Source organism: Notolabrus celidotus, chromosome 9, assembly GCF_009762535.1.
Source record: "Notolabrus celidotus isolate fNotCel1 chromosome 9, fNotCel1.pri, whole genome shotgun sequence".
Classification (NCBI taxonomy): domain Eukaryota; kingdom Metazoa; phylum Chordata; class Actinopteri; order Labriformes; family Labridae; genus Notolabrus; species Notolabrus celidotus.
The window spans coordinates 11,413,935-11,435,912 of NC_048280.1; the positions used below are offsets into that span (position 1 = coordinate 11,413,935).

The 21,978-nt window shown below is 38.2% G+C and overlaps 5 protein-coding genes across 6 annotated transcripts; 2 read left to right on the plus strand and 3 right to left on the minus strand.

Moving 5' to 3' along the window:
* The first annotated feature begins 394 nt into the window (after positions 1-394).
* On the plus strand, positions 395-3,125 carry dynll1 (dynein, light chain, LC8-type 1). 2 transcript variants are annotated; one of them, XM_034691120.1, is made up of 3 exons: positions 395-525; positions 1,288-1,426; positions 2,745-3,125. In XM_034691120.1, exons 2-3 carry the CDS (start codon positions 1,295-1,297, stop codon positions 2,880-2,882), a joined length of 270 nt encoding a protein of 89 aa, XP_034547011.1. In that variant the 5' UTR covers positions 395-525; positions 1,288-1,294; the 3' UTR covers positions 2,883-3,125. The 2 variants fall into 2 exon arrangements, with proteins under 2 accessions (XP_034547011.1, XP_034547012.1); XM_034691121.1 differs by having other exon boundaries at positions 408-529.
* Positions 3,126-4,044: 919 nt separating this feature from the next.
* Positions 4,045-9,120, minus strand: rpl6 (ribosomal protein L6). Its single transcript, XM_034691119.1, has 6 exons — positions 8,974-9,120; positions 8,790-8,888; positions 7,627-7,770; positions 4,656-4,704; positions 4,331-4,515; positions 4,045-4,226 (listed from the first exon to the last, which is right to left on the minus strand). The coding sequence occupies exons 1-6, from the start codon at positions 9,118-9,120 to the stop codon at positions 4,074-4,076; spliced, it is 777 nt and encodes a 258-aa protein (XP_034547010.1). The 3' UTR covers positions 4,045-4,073.
* Positions 9,121-10,642: 1,522 nt separating this feature from the next.
* acaa2 (acetyl-CoA acyltransferase 2) lies at positions 10,643-16,053 on the minus strand. Its single transcript, XM_034692876.1, has 10 exons — positions 15,912-16,053; positions 14,282-14,448; positions 14,045-14,173; positions 13,718-13,834; positions 13,429-13,576; positions 13,066-13,241; positions 12,658-12,787; positions 12,465-12,535; positions 11,440-11,594; positions 10,643-11,348 (listed from the first exon to the last, which is right to left on the minus strand). Exons 1-10 carry the CDS (start codon positions 15,925-15,927, stop codon positions 11,267-11,269), a joined length of 1,191 nt encoding a protein of 396 aa, XP_034548767.1. The 5' UTR covers positions 15,928-16,053; the 3' UTR covers positions 10,643-11,266.
* Positions 16,054-16,266: 213 nt separating this feature from the next.
* On the plus strand, positions 16,267-19,249 carry mrpl40 (mitochondrial ribosomal protein L40). The gene is made up of 5 exons (XM_034692878.1): positions 16,267-16,442; positions 16,624-16,707; positions 17,725-17,880; positions 18,532-18,613; positions 18,748-19,249. Exons 1-5 carry the CDS (start codon positions 16,381-16,383, stop codon positions 18,973-18,975), a joined length of 612 nt encoding a protein of 203 aa, XP_034548769.1. The 5' UTR covers positions 16,267-16,380; the 3' UTR covers positions 18,976-19,249.
* Positions 18,991-21,854, minus strand: c9h22orf39 (chromosome 9 C22orf39 homolog). Its single transcript, XM_034692879.1, has 3 exons — positions 21,752-21,854; positions 20,097-20,264; positions 18,991-20,016 (listed from the first exon to the last, which is right to left on the minus strand). Exons 1-3 carry the CDS (start codon positions 21,779-21,781, stop codon positions 19,885-19,887), a joined length of 330 nt encoding a protein of 109 aa, XP_034548770.1. The 5' UTR covers positions 21,782-21,854; the 3' UTR covers positions 18,991-19,884.
* Between the last annotated feature and the right edge of the window lie 124 nt (positions 21,855-21,978).

The following is a 21,978-nucleotide window of genomic DNA, read 5'->3' on the forward strand; positions in this document are numbered from 1 at the left end:
TTAGTAATGTGGTTAATATTGAGATTAAAAGAATGTTTATTGGGATTTTTTTGGTTCTGACACTTTTAGATAATTAAATATGCCCCGGGTCAAGTTGACCCAGTAACATTATGCTGTTCCTGAGAAACAAAACAATATTATGTCGGGTACGTTTTTATTATATCTACAAAAACTTGAAAAAAAAGCCCTATGTCATGTGAATACATTATCACATCATGTAGTTGAAATGACTCTGCAGTCACAAGCCTGACAGCATGAGCAGTTGTTTACACGGGTATCCTCGGCAACGACAATCTCGCAATGCATGATGGGTTGAAACAAAATGCAGGCGAAAACTCCGGAAAGATTGGCAGTACTGAGCCAATGACAGCTACCCGTGCATTAATACCAGCCAATTGAAACGCGTCGAAGCAGCAGTCTCTAACCGCTACACACCCACATTACTTTTGTGTCAACCACTTCGCGGGAGTTGTCGCTACAGGAGCGGTCGTCTCTTTACAACTAAAAACAGTATACAGGAGACAAGTAGGTACAAGATGCATGCATGTAGATCAGTGGAGAATGTATCAGTTATTTATTTTAAAATGATATGAAAACGGTAACAGATGTCCTCATGGTTTCACGGCATTATCTGATTTTGCGGGATGAATGAGAGGCTAGTTATCGAGCTTTAACGGGAGCTAATCAAGAGCTCATCATCATCGCTAGATGTGACGAGGACAAACTCTTCTCCCTGTGAGACCTTTACCAGCCGATCAAAAGTCCACATTATGATCAACGCTGCTTTTATATATTATTGTTACGTTTTTATGTTGCTTGCAAATTTAAGCTGATGAGTAAATGTTTCCGTCTGTACAGCGTTTGTTAACGTAATTTGCTGTAATCTGCTCTCGTTTTAGAGGCTCGTATCATGTCATGATTGTTGAAACCTCAATTTGAGACGATAATCTCAAATGTCTTGCGTATCCATAGAAACTACGCAGAGCGCGCATCCAGTGAGCTGATGGAGTTGTTATGCAACACTTGTAGAAAAAAGGCTAGTTAGGATATTACGACTCGGTTATTATGTAATGGTAGCTTCGGCACTGAAGAGTCGATGTTTCCTTTACTAACGTGAAAGTCCGCCAGTGCTCCTGACACAGTGTAGTTTAAGTAACAAGACGATGGGGACTTTTTGGATGCTCAGGATCTCGATTCAGTTGCATTGTGTGTTTTCCTCTCTGTGTGCCAATGCGCCTGTGAAGATGATGAAGGTGATGAATCCTCCACTGTGTTTTTGTTTCCCAGGGCAACCATGTCTGAAAGGAAGGCAGTGATCAAAAATGCCGACATGTCAGAAGACATGCAGCAGGACGCCGTGGAGTGTGCCACTCAGGCCCTGGAGAAGTACAACATCGAGAAGGATATTGCTGCGTTTATCAAAAAGGTAAAAGCGCTGCCAACGCCGTCAAAAGCACATCGAAGGTTTCCACAGTGAAGGTGCATTTCGACCAAGAGTTCTAGGGGCCTTTTAGCTCCCAGAACTACTTTCCCTGGAACTAAAAGGTTCCTGTGCCCCCATTGTTGTCTGCGTTTCGACCCCGGGCTGAAGTCCCTGGTAGATTGTGCAAATCAGGCCAGTGACGTATGGAGAAAAAAATTAGATTAAATCATATTTTGAAGTCTTAATAAAAAAACTAAACTAGTAGGAACTCCCTCTGCGTTTCAACAACTGTGTAAACTCCACAAACACCGTTACGTTCAACCGAAAGTCCCAGGACCTTTGAAAAGTACTACCCCCCCAAGCAGGGGCTTTTCAGGGGGGATATTATCTACCACTGAACTAAATTTAGACCCTGGTTCCTCCGGTCGAAACACACGTAGTTCCCAGTTCCGTGGGAAAGTTCCTGCGTCTTAACTCTTTGATTTAACGATTCAGGAGTAAAAATCTATAAAGTCTTGTAAGCTATAAAGGGATTGGGCTGTAACCAGTGCTGTTCAGCTATTTTGCTCTCACTGACCAAATGTCCTGTGCATCATCGGTGTCACACACCCAGCCTGGTATTTGTAATTGTTTCCACTCTTCCTGTGGAAACCTGTTCCTCTTGGATTGACTGTCCTGCAGAAGCCACTTGCCCACATTTTTCATCTCCATAGAGGATTCCTGCCCTGTACAGGGAGGGGCATCCCTTCAACAGATGTGAAAAAATATGCAATTTAAATAGTTTTAATACTTAGTTATAGCTCTGCTTATTCTTCAGGCACTACTGAGTGTGGGACAGAACACACCTTGTACAAGGATAGTTGTTATAGCTTGGTGAAGATGACAAAATTGTCTGTCTTTATGTTTGCAAAAGAAGTGATATGGTTTAAAACGGGTTAATATACTTGAAGAAACAATCACAGTCGTCAATGGACAGTGAAATTGTTTATTTCCTCATTTTCTACTGTGCAACTAAAACTGCAGTCATTTAGGCTGTTCACTGAAAAAGAAGGAAGTAAAAATTTGAACTTGTCCCAAAACTTATGTCTTATATTTTGTCTTGGCTTTGGAATGTATTGAATGCTTTTGAGTAAAACAATCATGAAGGTAAACATTCAACAGAATGCCAACAGTTGTATTGGTCTTTAAAATAAACCTTTGAACACGTCAGGTTTCACTTGTCTCCTAGAACCCTTTCTTACTATAAGATGCCTCTTTTTCAAAACACCATATTGATTAATCCACGTTTGATCAATAACAGTTTTTCTCTTTTTCCACACAGGAGTTTGACAAGAAATACAACCCAACCTGGCACTGCATTGTTGGGAGAAACTTTGGCAGTTATGTGACTCATGAGACCAAGCATTTCATTTACTTCTACTTGGGTCAGGTGGCCATTCTGCTGTTCAAGTCCGGATGAGAGAATGCATTTTCTCCACATCAGCTGACCACACACAGTACTGACTGACTCGACAAAGGCACTTATCATTCCTTGGCAAGGGGCCGCTGCCTTTTTCTGTGCTGCTTTCTACTTTGTTTTTGAGGATAAAAAAAAAACGTGGCCATTTAAAAGAGATGAAACACTTGTATTTATTTTTGTCTTGTTACAGTAGACATGTCATTTTTTTAATTAAAGCGTAGCTTTCAAGCTGTCTGGGTCCAATGCCTGTTGTGGTCATTTTATTGCATTTCTTGCATGCATTAAGTTAGAGGTAACTCCTGTAAGACCAGATATTGTTAGAGAATGGTTTTTACCAACTTGTCTGCTTAACAGAAGATTTCCCTTGTGATACAGGATTAATGATCATATTTATGTATGAATGCACTAGAGCTAGACTGATAAACCAGTTAGCCGAATAATCAGTGCATTGATCAATTCCTGTGCACACCAGTCCAATTAGAAACGACTGTCTGCAGACACTGCAGGTAGTGAAGTATGGCTGCTGACGGGAATGTTCACATACCTGTAAGTGATGACATGTCATTCCCATAGTACACAACAGCCTACAACATTTTTTTCCTTCTGTTAATTCAAAATAACTCTATATGATACTGAATAATATAACAGTGTTCATTAGAATTGTAATGTATACAAAATAATGGATGTTATAAAGTTGTATTTCATGAAATGTGGAACAAAAATATCCTGGTATGTGCATCATACATCAGCCTCTTATCTGCTCTTCAATCATCAGCATAGGCCATTAAAAACCTTTTCAGTCGACCACTTGAGAGGAAACTACCTTTAATGTGCCAATGACATTTTTCAGCAATTATTCAAAATGCTGATAAAGGTATGAACAAACTGGTACATCAAAGACTGTAAGTCTTACTATTTTTAGTTCAACAGGTTCAATATGATTATGTCACTGAAACACTGCAGATAAATGTCATCTTTTTACAAGCGCATTAATCCTGAATGTAGCTTTGAGAGTTTTTCCTGATATTTATAGTCCGTTGCCATGGATAGTTTTTCTGCTCCAGGGCCTAACAAACAAGTAGAATATAATATTTGCACTTTAGACATGCTCTAACTAACTGCACACCACAATTTGAGCACAATACGAGGCGAGAGAGGTTAATGACTGTGGTACTGTTTATTACAACACATTTAGAAAACCAGCTTGTGTGGGAAGACTCCGTTAGACAGGCAGAAGGAAGAGCGCAGGTACCCTTTCATCTGGGGAACTTTCTTGATCAGGGGCAGGAGCTGAGCATCAACTGCTTTCTGAACTTCTTTCCTCTGCTCTGTCAGCTGGTACTTCTGCAGATGGAAGAGAAGAAAACCATTAAATCAGGTATTTCACATTAAAGGGCCATGTCTAACTTCAGTTGTCAGAATGTGTTGCAATTTCAAATTTAGTTCACCTCTTTTTCTGTATCAAAGATCTCTCCCTCCTGGTGACGGGGCCTCCTCAGCTTCTTCTTCTTGAAGTAGGCATCGTTCAGGGTTTTAGGGATCTTCATGCCAGTGATGTCAACTTTGGTGTTTGTTGCAATGACAAATTTCTGATGAGCCCTGCGCACGGGGACTCTGTTCAAGGCAAGAGGGCCTAGAAAGATGCAAACAAGAAAAATCAGATTAATAAAAAAGGAATTCACAACTTGCTAGGACTTCAGCTTCAATTTTGGCTATTCAACATTTATGCACCCAACGAAATTCATCAATAATAAGTCATAGAAACATCCTTACCAGTGACAAGAAGGAGACCACTTGAGAGCTGCTTCAGGAACACCACCCGCTAAAAATCATAAAAAAGTATCATTAGTACCAAAAAACAGACTGCTTTACAGCTACCAGTTACTGCATTAACAAAATCCACCACCAAATATCTTAGCTCCCAGTATACATCAAGGTACGAAGCCCAAGAAAATCCAGAGAAATAACAGACTCTTTATTGACACTGGTGTAAGAACTATACTTGACTCAGTGCCTGTTTCATCCAGATGGCTTTATACCTGTCCATTTGATAGCTGAAACATTATTTAGGTCAGCCACCACTCAGTGTGTGGGCACACTCACATGCTCCTATAACTTGCCCATGTAGCGTTCGAGTGTGGGAGGGAGGGACAATGTCTGTGGTGCTGAGGGCGTGCGATTATAGTGATGTGTCGAGCACACTTGTTATTTTCATGCACAAGGATGCACCGCTGATTTCACTTATGTGGACAATATCTTTTGATACCATGTGATCTGACTCCCTCTATGACAACTAATGGTGATGGACAACAGCTCTCATTATGTTGCCAAGTCAAGTGGACATATCAGGAAAAAACATCAAACAGAACTGCAGTGTTACACACAGTGCACTGATTGTTTTTTCAGTCTACAAAAGCCAAGGGAGGGGCTTCCTTTAGACCTGCTACCAATGTTCAGCATTAGACACCTTCATGTGTCAGAACTATAACATGTCTTTTTAAAGTGTGAACAACACAGGGGTTAAAAAGTTGGACATGTTTGAAAACTTGGCCCGACTTAAGCTTCCTGCCAGTTTAACCATAAAACTATAAATGTAGGTCTTTACTATAATATGGTTTTATTACAAAATCAAATGTTGATAAATCCTATTTTAAAGAGTTCCAATATTTGTCTTTGTATTGCTTGACCATGGAAGACATGAATGGCCACCTTAAATAAAATACATGTAGTGTGTGTTCACATTAGGAATATAACAGTACAGTTAGCCCACAGTTCAATATGTACCCAAGTGTATTTTTAGTAATCAATTTTTTGGCATTTTAGGCAAACTTTACAGGAACATCACAGCATCAGAGACAAAAACCCTACTTGGTGATCCAAAAACTGTTTTACTTTTAAGAAAATGAAACCTTTTATATACATACCTGGTGAATGATAATATAAAATATATAAATTTAAATAACTATATCAATCCACTAACTGAATGGCAGGCTTTGTGTTGAATACAGTATGTTACTGTAACAGCATGGCTTTGTTTTGTGGATTTATTAACGTAAAATTACAGTTTTACATGTCTCTACGTGATATTTTAGCTGATGATCTAACCTGCCCACCAAGAACATTATCAGGTGGCGGACTTCTAATTGTACCAAAAGTAAGAACTAAGACCCACGGTGAGGCAGCTTTTTATTATCACGGCCCATGCCTGTGGAACACCCTTCCTGAGGATCTGAGGGCTGCACAGAGCATAAATATTTTTAAAGGCAAACTCAAGACCTACCTTTTTAGTCTTGATTTTAACTAAGTTTTATTTGTATTCTTAATAATTATATGTATTTACTATTTATTTCAAGTTTTGTCACTTTTATTCTACTTTATTTATTTTAAGTCTCACATCTTAAGTTCTTTTAATGGTTTAATATTTTAGTCTTTCATTATCTTAGAAATGTATTTTACTTTGAGGATTTTAATTTCCTGTTTTGAGTTTTAACATCTTATTTTACCTCCAGTGTTTCCTCATTAAGATATCATCAGAGCGTTTCCTCAGTTCGTTCAGCAACTTCTTTTTATTTATTTTTTTTATTGTTATTTTTATTATTATTATTGTTGCATATATTGTGTTGTTAACCTTAGGATTGTGGGGTGGGTTTGGGGTCGGGGCTGGGATCTTTTTCTTAATTTATTCTATTTTAAGTTGATTTATGTACAGCACTTTATGTTACAATGTCATTGTATGAAAAGCGCTTTATAAATAAAGTCTGATTGATTGATAAAATTGAAAGGACATCTTAGCTTATTTAAAGTTGAAACTGACCATTCTGCTCCAGTCTATAGACTATAATGATCTATACCAGGTTACCTTTGCTAAGAAATTCAATGAAACTGACTTTCAGATCCAATTTTCCCTTTAAATCTGGCTTCATAGTACACCCCCAGCCTTTGATTAAGAAGTTTTGCATTGTCACCACTTTCAGACTGAGCGCTAATGCTTATGATGCTCCTTAGCAATTACAATACTTCGTGCTGTATTGTGCCCATCATTGGAAGTGACGCAGTGACTCTACCCATCATGCTGTCACATATATTTAAGCACATGGTGATTTGATATTTACTCGCGGGGAGGATTTTACTCATCCCAGAGCATGAACTCTTGGGTACACACAAGCAGAGCCAATTCAGAGACTGCAGTATACACTCTCTCCCCCTCAATCCAAAGTTGACCAAATTTAGATCCCGTTAAAATCTAAATATTTCTTCATGGTATGAACTGTGAAATTACTAGTCACCAATGAAGTACACAAAACATAACTCCATCAGATTATACATTATCAATACATTAACTGTTTGTATTTCAACCACAGCTATAACTAAGTTATGAGAGCTCTGTAACATCTCAGTAGGTAAAGGCCAGAACAATGAGCCAGCTGTTTATGTGCATATATGTTGATGACCTATTTGTGTGGATCCCTGATGGGAGTGACTATTAGATGTTGATGTTAAGTCTATACTGTTGTCTGCCTCAGTCAAACAAGTTGCAGATACTGAAGTCTTGATACTACATCATTTACAACCTGCACTAAAAGGTTTTACATATTCACCAATTTTTTTTTTTTTTTCACAGCACTGAAAACAGTGTTAACTCTTGAGACAAATGTCACATCTTTGCTGTGTGGATAAATATTTTCTCAGGTTCCATGAAAGCATCAAAGTCATTATCTAGACATTTACTACAAATGGGCTTTACCTTTCCACGGTGGCGACCTGTGAGCAGAATAAGGACAGATCCTGGGCTGATGGAGGCTCTCAGCTTCCTCTTGTGCTGACTGAAGGGTTTCTTCCCATGGCTCTTCAGTTTGCGGGGAACATCTTCTGTTGGGTAGTAGCGGGGCTACAGTAGAATAAAGTACATATTGGGGATGTTAAATAGACATCTAGAGTTGATTGATAAGACTTTGCTCTAACATGCATTTTTTGTTTTCGATCAAAACATGTCTCATGTTACACTCAGCTATCAGAGGTGTATTAAGTTTAGAGTATGTTTCAATGTGAATAAGCTGGCTGAACATGTTGCGCCCAGTGGAGATGTTCAGCTGGCGGCTGCAGACCAGGTCTCCATGAGCTCTTTATTTGTGGGGAGCAATACATAACTGCTACCAACAACTCCACGGACCTGAAGGTTGAGAACTGAACACAGGACATTTCCCCATCTTTGGATGCATAGACTGGTGGGATGGCACAGATTTTGCTGGCACTCCAGTAGGTCTGTAGCCCACTAAAATATGAGCTGCCAGACTGATTATGACCCTCTTGCTCTCTGACTGACACCTGACCACGAACACATGCTTATTTTTTTACAATAAGAATGAGTACGCAGAAAACTGGACAGAGTCTGGAATATTTCTCAGGTCGGATCTCTTGTTGCAGCCAATCCTCATTTAGTAGTTTGAGCCTGTACTTCATGACTTTATGTCTTGACCTTCAGCGTGTATAACATTTTGTACACCTTTATAGAGCTTCAAATTTTCAATACTGACAGTTATGCATTGCGTTGCTGTAGGAAGTATGATATAGGGGGTAAACAAAAAAAATGGTATCGTTTTTGACATAGGAAATGTCTGTCTTTAGAAATTGAATAAGCAATAATTGATCAACATTTCCAAAGATGTATCACAGATTGTACTTAAAATTTGCATCCTTGGAAAATATATGTATATATTTGACATCTGGGTGATTTGAAGAAAGCCAGTTAAAGATTTGAAAAATCAAAACACCACACAACTGTGGGCTTTCATGACAAATTATTATACAGGTTACTATCAACCTTCAATCTAAGTCTGCATTTAATTTGAGCTTCATACACAAGTGAAGGAATCTGAGGAAAAATATTGTAATTTACACATTACTCACCATCTTGCGCAGCTTGACAACACGAGTACCTCCATTCTTATCTCCTCCAACATTCTTAACAACTGTGAACTGAGGCTTCACCTTCATCTTCTTCTCCACCTGGAAGAAGAGCAAACCAAGATGCAATTTAATATGATGTGCAAATAAGTGTTCTAATTGTCAGGTGTAACAAACCTGTCCTCACCTTAGTCTCAGTGGTCTTGGTCTTGCGCTTGTACATGGCCCTGCGGGCGTACATTGCAGACCGGGAATAACGGTTGATGCCCCGAGCCAGGACCGGGTTACGGCTCCCATGCTTCTTCTTGGAAGCCTTCTTGTCTCCCTCTGCCATCTGACACAAAAAGTAACAGACCTTAATATTCAACACCAGCAATATCATTGACAATGTCAGTACCCAAACAGTACATTGTGTTAAATGGTTCAGTTTCTATAAAAATCAAACCAAAACATTTCTAGCATGAGAACTGAAGTCTTATGTAGCACACAGTCGCACAGAGCTGTAGACCAATAGGCAACTATATGTCCCCATCATCAATAGATATAGCCGATAAGCGGCCTCTGTATCAGACATAGTGTACACAATGCGTTGACAGATACCACAACCGTATAAGACTAAAGTTTGATCTATAAAAAAAAACAGTATTTCCATTTTCCTGTCGAAACAGGAATAACAAGTGACGTTAGCTAACGTTAGCAATAGCAATGCTGTATTGGTAGAATTCCGTCTGATTATATACTGGCCGCACATTTGTCTCCTCTAAATGCCGAATTAATCTTTATGGTGTGAATTGAAGTGTGCGACAGTGGGACAGTGTGCGGTAACAGCAGAAACACCAAGTGAAGGACGACACGTTTCTACTAGCCAGCAAGCTAACGTTGGACAGCAAGAGGGCTAGCCGGCGGCCTCGTCCACAAACTGTTCATTATTACAGTAACATGGTGAATAAATCCGACTAATAACGATGTCTAACGCATCGTACAAGCACAATAACTCATCTCCTGGTATCTGGACAACGTTTTATTTATGCTTTACCGCAGATGAAGACAGATTTAATTCCTAGAGTTACACGAACACAAGGGTGTCTTACCTTAGCTATGAAAAAAAGAACGACATCCGGGCATGTGACGTATATAAGGACGCTGCATTTTGACGTCAACACGTAAAGCCTCAGGTTGCGATGGTCTTTGTAGTTCTAAAATAATAACCGTTTTGTTTCTTGTTTATTCCAATGCAGCTTGGAATTAAATTCAGCATTACATGTTTTTATATCTTTTATTGTTGTAATTTTTTTTTTTATCATTTTGAGTGGCTGTTGTTAAAATTGTTTCACAAATACAGAACCAACTGTTTCCCACTTTGTATTTAAATACATTGAAGGAAATTAACCTGCAATATCTTTAGCTGTGAAGCAAAAAAACATATTTTTAAGAATTTACTGTAGACATTTTGATTTCTATGTTCTTTTTTTTACAGGGGTTCTGCAAGTTTTGAATACGCTCAACTTTTGAGTGTTTTTATAATACAAAAATGTTTAGCATGAATAATACTATGTTTTGGTGATTGGTTGTATCTACCATTGTACTCTATCGATTTTACTACAACTATTTTGGTCTTTGTAAGAAAATAAAACTTTAGAATTACAGTTCCATTTACTAGCCAACAAGTAAGGAGAGTTTGACAAAGAAAACTTGTGGTTTTTAAAAAAGATAAATTAAAGATACATATAGACTTAAAAATAGGAAGGCTGATTATCAAAACCTATTTTCCTTGCTCCTCGCTATACTAGAAAAGAAAAAATAGCACAAACAGCAATCAATGTATCATCATAAAAACATCATAATATGAACCAACACCTGTTGAAAATGTTATTTATTGAGTACTTTTGAAACATAAATACAAAATCAGTTTCCCGTACCAGATCATGGGCCACATAGCATACTCTCTGGTTTTACAGTTGCCTGACAATGGAGTGATAGAGGTCATTTTAAGGCAAACATCAGAGTTCAGAGTTCATTTAAACCTTACTGAAACCAACACTAACTAATCCCCATGGGCTGCACATGCAAATGTGACCAAGGAACAAGATCTGTTTTAGGCACACACACACACACAGATGCTTGTGTCGTACATGCTTCCACTGTACGATGAGCACAGTGACATGAGTGAGCTTTTCCCACATCTGGGCTCCCAAACACTAAATCTGAACTAAGGCTTTTTGTACATTATTTTTAGAAACTGGCTGAAAAAAGAAACAAGAGAAAGCAGTAAAAACCTGTATGTTAAGTGTTTCTTTTCATTGATTACCAAAGAAAAATTGAGGCACAGTTACTCATGTTAGAAAAACTTTCTCTGTCTATTTATGTGTACATTTTAATCTCTTTTTATCATGTTCCATCTACATTTCATTGTTTTTGAGTGGACGTTGGTGTTTGACATTCTTCTTGAGGAGTTCTTCTGGATTTTGCAGCTTCTTCAATCAGCAGTTTTCAATGATGACTGCAATGCCCTGACCACCACCGATGCAAGCAGATCCCACAGCATACTTCCCTCCACGTCGCCTGTCAAACACAAAGGTCATTTTTTTAAAGCTAATTCAGTGCAGACATTTCCAATGACATGTTTTATCTATAATTATTGTGGAAAGGTTACCTGAGCTCATGGACCAGGTGGCCAGTGATTCGTGCTCCTGAAGCACCGAGAGGATGTCCGATGGCAATAGCTCCACCGTTCACATTGCTTTTTGCTGGATCCAGACCAAGAGCCTTAGCAACAGCCAGGTACTGAGGGGCAAAAGCCTCGTTCACCTGGCAAAGCAAATTAAGTTAGTGATACAACTGTAAAATAATTATCTTTAAGGGTAAAAAAGTTGCAAATTGCAGCAGCACTAGAGCCCATGTTGCAAACAGTGCAGTACCAACAATGTTCATGTACAGTCCCAATTTCAAACTAAGAATGTATGCAAATCACTTAAACCTTTTATAATACAAAGAGGTACTTCTCCCAACTAATTAGGTTAGTTTGCAACAGGTTACATAATTTGGTACAAAAAAGGCAATCCAAAGAGGCTGAGTCTCTCAGATATAAAGATGGAAAGAGGTTCACCACAATAATGTTCATCAGCATAAAAATACAAAGAATTTTGGGGATTTCATTATACTGGGTGGCTGTGATCTGGCCAGTTCCACCAGGCCATTCTCAGGTGGAACTTCCTTAAAAATCAGACAAAACTCTGTAATGGAATTCACTGCATGGGCTCAAAATAATTTCTAAAAAAGACTTTCCAGGACTCCCAGACATTTTTCATCATGTTACAAACCCTCAGATTTGTCTAGGAGCCCTTTGGAGGAGGGCTGATCACAGATAAAGAACCATTGGATTAAACTACTACTGATTAAAGAAGCTCTGCCTTACCCAGCAGAAACAAGGAGTTGCTGTTTCCGTTATTGTTTAATCTACCAGTCGCAGAGTAAATTTCTCGAAGAGTACGTTCTATAACTTTTTATGCTCTAATTACATTTTCTTATAACACATTTACCTCTTGGGAACTTTGGACAAAGTTAAAAGTTGCAGATTTCTGATATAGTACTTCAACTTGGCTAAAACTGATTCAAATAAAAACTGTGACAACATTTTGACATTAGTGACAACATTTCATCAGTTACAAAGTAACAAACCTCGACAAGATCCATGTCGTTGATAGTCAGACCAGCTTTTTTTAGGGCTTCTGTGATTGCTGGAACAGGACCTAAGAGAGTATAAAGAAACCAAAAACACCTCAATTAAAAGAAACCTTGTCAATTATAACAAGTTTGTTTAGTCATCCAAAGTAAACAGAAAACTTCAACAGCAGTAATGTGGTTCCCTTACCAATTCCCATGATGCTTGGGTCACAGCCTGACACATGGTAGGCCACAAGTCTAGCCAGCGGAGTGAGCTTGTGCTCTTTCACAGCATCTTCACTTGCAATCACCAAGGCAGCAGCACCATCAGATACACCCTTTAGAGGCCAAGAGGGTTTTGTATTAGACAATAGTTTGATAAAAAAAAATCTAAATTGATATTGGTAGTTTATATTCTTCTATTCAACTGATCCATGACACTTCCATAACTTTTACAACCAATGAATGATAACTATTGGACTTGGTGTTCCATCAGGTTAAATATTATCTTTTATTTTTGTTTCGTGAGTAAAAACAGTCTTCTTGTTTGACTTCACTTTGACTTTTGAATGCTTAAAAAAAACAACAACAAAGGACCTTGTGGGCGTAAACTCACTGAAGCATTCGCAGCAGTAACAGTCCCTCCTTTCTTGAAGACAGTGGGCAGTTTGGCCATCTGTTCCAGTGTGGTCTGAGGGCGAGGGTGTTCATCCTGAGCCATAGCTACTTTACCCTTCCTAGCTTTCACCTCAATGGGAGCGATTTCTGCTGTGTAGTGACCGGCCTCATGAGCTGTCAAAGGAAAAAAAAGTATGAGATATGACAAATTGGCTTTTCTTGTTTCTTCTTTAAAAGTAGTGGCCTCTCAAAAGTAAATTATTATTAGTATATTAATAATTGTATTATTATTATATACTCTGTTTTCGTAAGATATGCAAAGAATACTTTGAAAGATCATGAAAAATTAAGCCCATCTTACCTGCCTTCCACCTTTGTTGTGTCTGGTAAGCATAGTTGTCACACTCTTCTCGTGTGATCTGGTATTTATCTGCCAGGTTTTCTGCTGTGATGCCCATGGGGATTTTGATATGCAGGTCAGTCAGACCCGCCCACAAGGTGTCCTCTAGCTGTCAGTCACAGGAGGAGAGGTTTAATCTTTGCGACAGAAGCTTCTTAAGTTACATAACAAGCTGTCCTTATGATCATCATGTGGCTTCTCGTACATTCGGGGGTTAAGAAAGGAAAGAGAAAACCAACCAAAAGCTAACCTTGAGGTCAAATCCCAACTTTGTTCCAAATCGTATGTTGCGAACAGCGTACGGGGCCTGGCTCATACTCTCTGAGCCTCCACACAGGACCACCTCCGAATCCTTGAGGCAAATCTCCTGCAAACATACAAGATAACAGGTTTTTCGTTCTGTCAACAACTCTATATGGTTATATCAAAGTGGAATTCATGGAGGGACAGTTGTACTGGATCACTTGAGCGTATACAGTTGTACTTGATAGGAAAGCCTTTTAAATATAGAGTGCAATAGTTCTACATTTGTGAGCTTTGTATGCCAGAATGTTTTTGCTCATGGTCGCATGCTTACATGAGCGCCGTTGATGATAGCTTGGAAACCAGATCCACAAAGTCTGTTCACAGTAAGAGCAGGCACTGGGATTGGGACGCCACACCTCAGACCCACATGTCGAGCAATGTATGGGGCATCAGCTGAACTCTGAGGTGAAAAGGTGAAGAAAGGAGTTGGGTCACTCAGATAGGCATATCATGTAATTGTAGTCATCATGTGTTTAATGTGTCTGTTGATCTGTTGTCTTTTAGTCACCTGCATCACATTTCCCATGATGACACTGTTTACAAGTTCTGGTGCTATGCCTCCAGCAGCTAGGGCCGCTTTGGCTGCATGCTCAGCCAAGTCGGTTGCACTGTGGTCCTTCAGCACACCACCATAGGTACCAAATGGAGTGCGCTTGGCAGCTACAATAAATACACCTGCAGAGAAACAGAGCACTGTAGTACAGCGACACAGATTTCACACCACCCACCAATGAAAATCAGCCAGATCACAGTGACAGAAGGTGCTGGGTGGTATAAACTGCAGAGACGGGTGACGTGTTGGGAGATAAAGATGCAAGATATAAAGATGCAGTGTAAGAGGTGTCAGCATCAAATGGAATAAATAGGACTGTAGTAAAAAAAGAGGAGCAGAATCTCTTGGATTTTATACACAGAAGGTAGAGTATACACATCTTTTTCTGGATTATGGTCTCTCACACAGGGTTTTCAGGTAAAAAGAAAAATGGAAGTTTTACATTTTTTGTTTCAGAATAAAAATGAGAAGTTACACCTGTTGATTCAAGAAGCTGCATCAAAACTAATCAGAATAAATCTACAGTACAATAGGAATCTTGGATGACTTTATGGGCAATTTAAATCAGTTGGTTAACATGTAATTAAGTGTGATGACATCTTTGATGGAAAATACTGTATGCAGACATATAGAATAAACATATTTTACATATTGCTGTATGTGCAACCCATCAAAGGAGAGCAAGTGTTTAGTTGTACTAAATAAATGACTAAATCCCAACTAAAATATCCAGGGAGCTATTTTGAAAATATGGAGGTGTTTTCTTAAAATGTTTATGTGATTTAAATTTCTTTAAAGAACGTTGTTGTGTAATATAAAAAGTCACTTGTGGTTCATCTCTGTTTTCATGTGCCTTAAACTTAATATACATAATCTGTTGTTGGCTGACCTCTGGTCCAAGCAGGAGGCACTGGTTAAGTTGACCTGTCACTTTCCACTGCGCTTTCATTCATACTTGGACTTTACTGTAACACCTGACTTGTGCTGGAGGGGGTGTGTTTAAGTGGATAGATCAGTGTTGTGCAATGTGTCCTATTATAAAACTCATTTGTTTAGAGGAAGTATTTTGAAATAAAAAGTGAGCCACAAGAACAAAGACATGTTTCAGCATTTAACACATTTGACAGAAGACGAATGATGAATGGCTCACTTAAAGGTGTTTTGATGATGAGGTTGTACTACTTGTACCCCAGTTAAGTATGTTATCTGAGTCCTCACCCATGCACAGATCAAAAATTTGAATCATATTCTCTAAAATCAGTGCTTCATGTCATCTGGACCACAGGTATGGCACTTGGGCCTAAATCTAAGAACATCTGTCATGATCTTGTCACCACCGTGTCACCTTTCGCCTAATTTGCAGCAAAGTTGTGGTCAGAAAACGTTCAAAACCCCACCTGGTGTTTAAATTTACATACACTTTGCTTTGAAGTGATTGCGGTCATTATATTACAGGTGATCGATGTTGCAACATTACTACACAAGTAGGAAAAATGAAGAAAATGTCAGAGCAGCAGGACACAACAGCATGCATGCCTCCTTTATGTACTTTATGTACTTTATGTACAGAAACGTGGTTGTTTACCTCTGAGGAGCGCCATGATGTAAAATCCACCACTGTCAGGATCGAACCTTTCCACAGATTGTCCTCTTCTGGAACTCTGAATGAGCACACGGTGAATATAAAACCTAACAACCGCGACCTTTCCCCTAAATAGTGTAGACTGTAACTTTTCCTCAGGCGTCAAGATTCGACAAAAATGTTGGGTTAAAAAAAAAATCAAACTTTCAAAATTTTACATTCTTCAAACAAAAAAAATATCATCTTGTTTATCTAATTGTATATGTTATTTGAAGACATTTATTTTAATTTAATTTATTTCGTTTTGTGCAACAATGAAATACTCGAAAGTGCGACCGCTGAATTTCAGCTACGTCATCAGTCTGCGCCTGCGCTTTTCTGTCACTCAAGCAAGGGGACAAATGCAGTGATAGGTTTCTGCACGTGAACTTTAATATTATGGGTTTAAAGTGAAACAATACACTGTGGAGACATGTCGGTGGCTTTATCACGCTGTCTGTGTCGGGTGTTATCCCTACAGACAGCTCCGTCAAGGTAAGTGTTTGCAGCTTCTCTAGTAGTTAAGAAGGTGTTAGCTACTTTGAGCTAATACAGCTAAGGTTACTCATTACAGAAGTGCTGCACTGTGACACTCTCCTACACACATGATGGCTCCAGTGAATGGCATGTTTACATCAAGAATTATATTAAGGTTTTTTTTTGCTTGTTTTTACAGATTTCTACTTAAAGAGAAAGCCCATGCTCTACAGAGTCCTTGGATCGTACCAGTGATGACACTGAAGACAACTGCTGCACTGAGGTATGATCAAGGCTAGACTGTCAAACCAACTTCCAAGGTGATACGAAACACCAGAGGCATCAGAGTTCCAGATTCAGTGAATGGCATTCGTTTACATCTATTTATAACATAACTGTAAATATCTTTGTCTTTAAATATTTTTTTCTTTAAATATAGTAGTCATTACCTGCAAACCTCTTGACTTTTCCCTGCAACCAAAGTAAACATGGGCTTCTGTGCAGTGGACATAGTGAGAGCTTTAGAGTTAGAAGGATGCTTGGCACAATGCATAATGAGTTGAAGTATGTTTATGGGTTAGCGCAGAGGTTACACTAAATGGTCAAATATGATTTTCTTTTTAGTTCTTATTGAAAAGGCTTAGAAACACTTCTAGTCGATTCTGACAAAGCCATAGATGTGTCACACCTTGCCTGATGCATCAAGTCTTAAGTCAGCTCAGAAACCTTCAATTTTTAATAAGCTCTTTTTAATTAACTATTTCTCTTTGCCATTTCTATTATGATTTTAACTGTTTATATTTTTATAGTTTATATTTATATTTTTGTTTTATTTAATGCATTATTTTTTTTATCTCTTATCCCTGTATTTTAATTACATCATTTTGTTGTTATTGGTGTGCATTAGTCTCTACTTCTAAAACCATTTAGCTTTTTAATATGTGCAATGTATTTGTTCTTATTTTGTGCTTTTTCCTTATTTTTGATTGCTGTAAGGGCCTCATATTGCATTTAGTTTATATGAAAGGTGCTTTATAAATAAAGCTTGATTGATTGATTGATTGATTGATTGATTGATTGATTGATTGATTGATTGATTGACTTAAAGAACAATGTCACTGTGGAATTGTAAGATATGCATATTGATCCCATTTGTTAATTTCCAAATCTTTATGTCAGCATAAATCCCTGACAATCTTTAGTCTAATGTCACACAACATAGATCCTATTTATGTTTCCAATGTTTGTTATATAACTTGTGATACTATATGTTACATCGAGCTGTGTTTTTGTGTCTTAGAGCGGAGCCCAAAAAGAAGAAGAAAGTGGACCCAAGAAGGGAACAAATTGCAAGAGATAGGTTGAAAAAGAAGCTGAAGAGGCTGGAGAAGGTTCCACCTGAGTTCATCCCGATTGAAGATTTCATCACTCCTTCCAAATGTTTGGATGACACAAGGTACAGTGCAGTGTCACAGCTGTCTAGACAGTCTGGTCTGATTTGTGTCAACTGACACAGTCGTGCCTTTAAGGTAAAAGTCACATGTAGCTAAATAAAACTTTAAATTCTAATAAAGGTGCTTTGATGAAGAACATTATTAGGGGTTGTGTTAGTTGTTAAAAAATAAGACTTTAGATGACAGAGACTAAACTCTTGTTTCATTGAGGCTTTGTTGCATTTTGACTGAAACCATCTGTCAATAAGATAATATTTGCCACCTAGTTTAATCATTGGATCTGCTGTTAACATTGTGTTTGGGCAACTTGAAATCAGAACACAGAAACCACCCTGAATCTAAGATCTGTTCTCCAGAGATTCAGTTTCCATCTGTTTAAAGAAGATATGAGTTGTGTTTCGCTCAGATGTTGGAAAAAAGTTTTTGGGGCTCTCAGAGTTAAACTTAGAAATTCCTTAATCTACATTTTTCTTTCTTTATGTTTTAAAATGAGTCACCTTTAGTATAGGGGTTTAGGAGTGTACTTCAAAACACCAACACTATTATAACATGTATCATTTATTTCTCTTTGACTCACTATACCTTTGTTTTTTGTTGCTAATGCGGTTCTCCCCTACTTCAGTGCTATAAATTTGTGTTTTGCTCTCTCAAAGGGTGCGATCTCCACTAAGGCTGCAATTTGAAGAGAGCGAGCGTCGTGCTCTGCTGCTGAAGGAGTGGAGTCGATACAAACAGGTCACCACTTACCCATCACACCTCCATCACTTAAGCTTTTACTTAAAGTGCTGCTCCTTACCTTTGTATCCCCATCATGTGCACTCAGTCAGCTATATACTGTGTGAGGTGCTCATTCGTCTTTTTTTTTGCAGAAGCAGCACATGGCTGAGGAGGAGGCTGTTGAACTTGCTCTAGAGGCTCAAAGGGAGGCGCTGGAGGAGCTGAAGCTGGAGTCTGAGGAGCTGTACCAGGCAGCACTGAAGCCAGACCTCCTCATGTTTCCCTTCACACATGAGGGTCCTACCTACACACCGCCAAAGGAAAAGTATGATGCTCCTGATGGGAAATACAACAACATCACTAAAGTTTATACACAGTGATGGACAGGGAACAACTACTGGTGCAGCCTCTGTTTATTGTCTTCAATTTAGTGTATTGTCCCTTTGTTTGTACAATTCCATGAGGCAAGGCAACAGCTTGTGTGTGTGGGATTGAATGATACTTCTTTTCCTTTTTTGTGTCGAGTTTGTAAAGTCACCTCATTTGTTAATTTCTGTACACAATTCTACATAATTCATTGAAACTTTGCATCATAATCATCGCCATCCACTTTAGAATCTGTATAAAATAATGAATAAAAATGTGTTTTTTTTATAAAGCAAAATTGTTAGTTTTATTTCAGCATTTTTATGTCTGGATAAACCCATAATTACCGTATTTATTACTAAATAATTTATTACAAAAGGCAAAATAAATGTGTGCAGAGTATCTACAGCATTAGAAAATTAATTATACCTATGTTAAAGATGACAATTAATAATGTTAGTAGATAACTGCTGACATGCTTCTGAGGCCAACTCCTGTTTGATACCAACAAAAGCTAAGTACAATGTTTAAAAACAAAGCAGCATTAGTTTTTAATTCTGACTATCTGTCATTGTATATTTTTCATTACTGGGATGGGAATTTTTTTTCAATATCACCTGCAGTGTAAGGACAAACAGCTTTTGTGCTTTGTAGGAGTAATTGCAAACAACACTTAATTGCAGATATATTGTAAACAACAGGTTGTAGATGCTGCCATGGTCATCACTGACCACTAGATGCTGCCATAACTTTGACATTTATATCTTCTCGATCAGCAGCTCACTGAAAACAGCATGAGATATCAATGAGTGATGTGTAGTCTCTTCATGCTTTAATCAAGTCCATCAAGAGACATTCATCTTGACTCTTCATTTTCATGTCACTTTGTTTTGGCCTCCAGAGGCAGCAGGTTAATAGTGTGTTCAGGAGTCCTGGGGCTTCTCATGGTTCAGGGGCATGTGCCAGTCTTTGGGAGGGTCTCGCCTCAGCTCCCACACAGGAGTAAACTTTTTCTGCTCTGCCACTCTGTTCCTCTCACTCTGCTGCAAAGCTTCCTGAAACACACAACAATTACACAGGGTGTCAGAAAGATCTGAAGTTGAGCTCTTTAAACAATGACTTACAAAAGCTCTACCTTGGCCTCAATGCTTTGGTGTTTCTCCCACTGCCTGCAGTTTTGGTAATCCTCTTTCCACTGCTGGCAGGATGGTGAGGTACCATAAGCGTAATAGTGGTGAAAACGATTACTCAAGCTTTTGCAATGTCGGAATTCACTCCAATAGTCATCACAAGCCCGAGGTGACTGTGGGAAGAGAGGGACAGAAATCATCACCAAGACACATTTATAAATCTTACGTTAGCTGCCTACTGTTGAGTCTCTGCTGATTGGATCTGGCAATAAGTTGGCAGTAATGTAAGAGCATAAACATTATTAACTGGGGGATACAACTGAGTAAAGTTTGTTTTGAACTATACCAAAGATAGTCAGTCTTGTCTTGTTTAAGAAGTGGTGATAAATGACAGATGTATTTTAATAATAATATATATTTTTATATGACATGGAGACCTGACTTTTGCCTAATTCTGCCTATGGGTATTCTCTCAACCTCTTTTCAGAGGATATTAATAAAAAAAAAACACGATTATGAAAATAAACAGGATAAGTTGTTTTATTCAAAATAAGCAGTGTGAATACATTATTAACCTTTTTATAACTTTAATTTTGCATGCTACCATACAGTGGCCCTGAAGGAAAAAACTAATTTACAAAATCAAAACACTTTTACCAAGACCAAAACAAATTTACATTTAAGAAAACAAATTTACAAAATCAAAAAACACTTTTACAAGTGGTGAGATAATTTTACAAACGGAGGAACACTTTTACCATTCCTGAAACAAATTTGCATTTATTTTTAACAGAGAGGGAATGTACCAAATACCGGAAGTGATCCGGGAGTGATTGAGTGAGGGGTCATTTAGTTGGTTTGGATGGAGAGAAACCAAACAGAGCTATGTTTGGTGCTGGTTCTCCTTTCGGTACCAGATCACTTCCAGTGTTTGGTACATTTCCTTTCCAATAAAAATGAATGTAAACTTGTTTCAGGAATGGTAAAAGTGTTCCGTCATTTGTAAAATTATCTCACCGCTTCTAAATGTGTTTTTTTGATTTGGTAAATTTGTTTTCTTAAATGTACATTTGTTTTGGCCTCGGTCAAAGTGTTTTGATTTTGTAATTTTGTTTTATAAAATGTAAAAATGTTTTCCAAAATGTAAATTTGTCTCCAACTTTGTAAAAGTGTTTCATCTTTTGTAAATTTGTTTTGTCCTTCAGGGCCACCGTAGTACCGACGACCAACAACAAGCTCCCCTTTTCAAAACACATTTAACAGTACTTTGACATTTTTTGCCACAGAATACAGCTGATTTATTCTAAATAGAGAAGACAAGAAAACAAATTGTTATCTATCAGCACCAACGTGAGGCTGCAGAGCTTCAGATGGACCTCGGTTTGCTCAGAAGCTTGTCAAACCTTTCTATTATCTAATTCAAAGTGTAGTTTTAAACACGTTTATTATTAGAAGCTGAATTGATGAAAACCTTCTGGTCAATCAGACACCGCTTATCAGAAGCTAACATTGAAGGTTATCACAGTGATACAGTGTCGATGGCTAATCCCAGTGCTAACTATTCAGAACATACTTGGCACTCTTCACTCTTTGTTGGGACTATGAAGAACACAATGATACAAACAAATCAGTGTAAAAACAACAAGTTTGTATAAATTACCCTCCACAGTCTGTCTCCAGCCCCGGCCATTGCTGCTGCGCTGACTTAAACCGGAATAATGCTTCCGGTTTAATCCTTTCACAATAAAAGCCCGTCACAAACATTAATGTCCCCGTGCCTTGTTAAAGGGGACAACAGCAATTCTAATTATTGTGTCTCAATGTTTGAAAACTGCTATAAATATATAATGTTAACCCTATTCAACAAAAATGAGGTATCAATATATT

Excerpts from the sequence above, each read along its gene's own strand:
- dynll1 (XM_034691120.1), top strand. The coding sequence starts at position 1,295 with ATGTCTGAAAGGAAGGCAGTGATCAAAAATGCCGACATGTCAGAAGAC. Across the intron at positions 1,427-2,744 it reads TTGCTGCGTTTATCAAAAAG|GAGTTTGACAAGAAATACAA; the intron begins GTAAAAGCGCTG and ends TTTTCCACACAG.
- mrpl40 (XM_034692878.1), top strand. The coding sequence starts at position 16,381 with ATGTCGGTGGCTTTATCACGCTGTCTGTGTCGGGTGTTATCCCTACAG. Across the intron at positions 16,443-16,623 it reads CTACAGACAGCTCCGTCAAG|ATTTCTACTTAAAGAGAAAG; the intron begins GTAAGTGTTTGC and ends TTGTTTTTACAG. Across the intron at positions 16,708-17,724 it reads AAGACAACTGCTGCACTGAG|AGCGGAGCCCAAAAAGAAGA; the intron begins GTATGATCAAGG and ends TTTGTGTCTTAG.
- acaa2 (XM_034692876.1), bottom strand. Across the intron at positions 11,595-12,464 it reads ACGACATGGATCTTGTCGAG|GTGAACGAGGCTTTTGCCCC; the intron begins GTTTGTTACTTT and ends TTGCTTTGCCAG. Across the intron at positions 11,349-11,439 it reads CACCTGGTCCATGAGCTCAG|GCGACGTGGAGGGAAGTATG; the intron begins GTAACCTTTCCA and ends TGTGTTTGACAG.
- c9h22orf39 (XM_034692879.1), bottom strand. The coding sequence starts at position 21,781 with ATGGCCGGGGCTGGAGACAGACTGTGGAGG. Across the intron at positions 20,265-21,751 it reads CTGGAGACAGACTGTGGAGG|TCACCTCGGGCTTGTGATGA; the intron begins GTAATTTATACA and ends CTCTTCCCACAG. Across the intron at positions 20,017-20,096 it reads ACCAAAGCATTGAGGCCAAG|GAAGCTTTGCAGCAGAGTGA; the intron begins GTAGAGCTTTTG and ends TGTGTGTTTCAG.
- rpl6 (XM_034691119.1), bottom strand. The coding sequence starts at position 9,120 with ATGGCAGAGGGAGACAAGAAGGCTTCCAAGAAGAAGCATGGGAGCCGT. Across the intron at positions 8,889-8,973 it reads CCAAGACCACTGAGACTAAG|GTGGAGAAGAAGATGAAGGT; the intron begins GTGAGGACAGGT and ends CTCTTCTTCCAG. Across the intron at positions 4,705-7,626 it reads CAGGTCGCCACCGTGGAAAG|CGGGTGGTGTTCCTGAAGCA; the intron begins GTAAAGCCCATT and ends TATGATTTTTAG.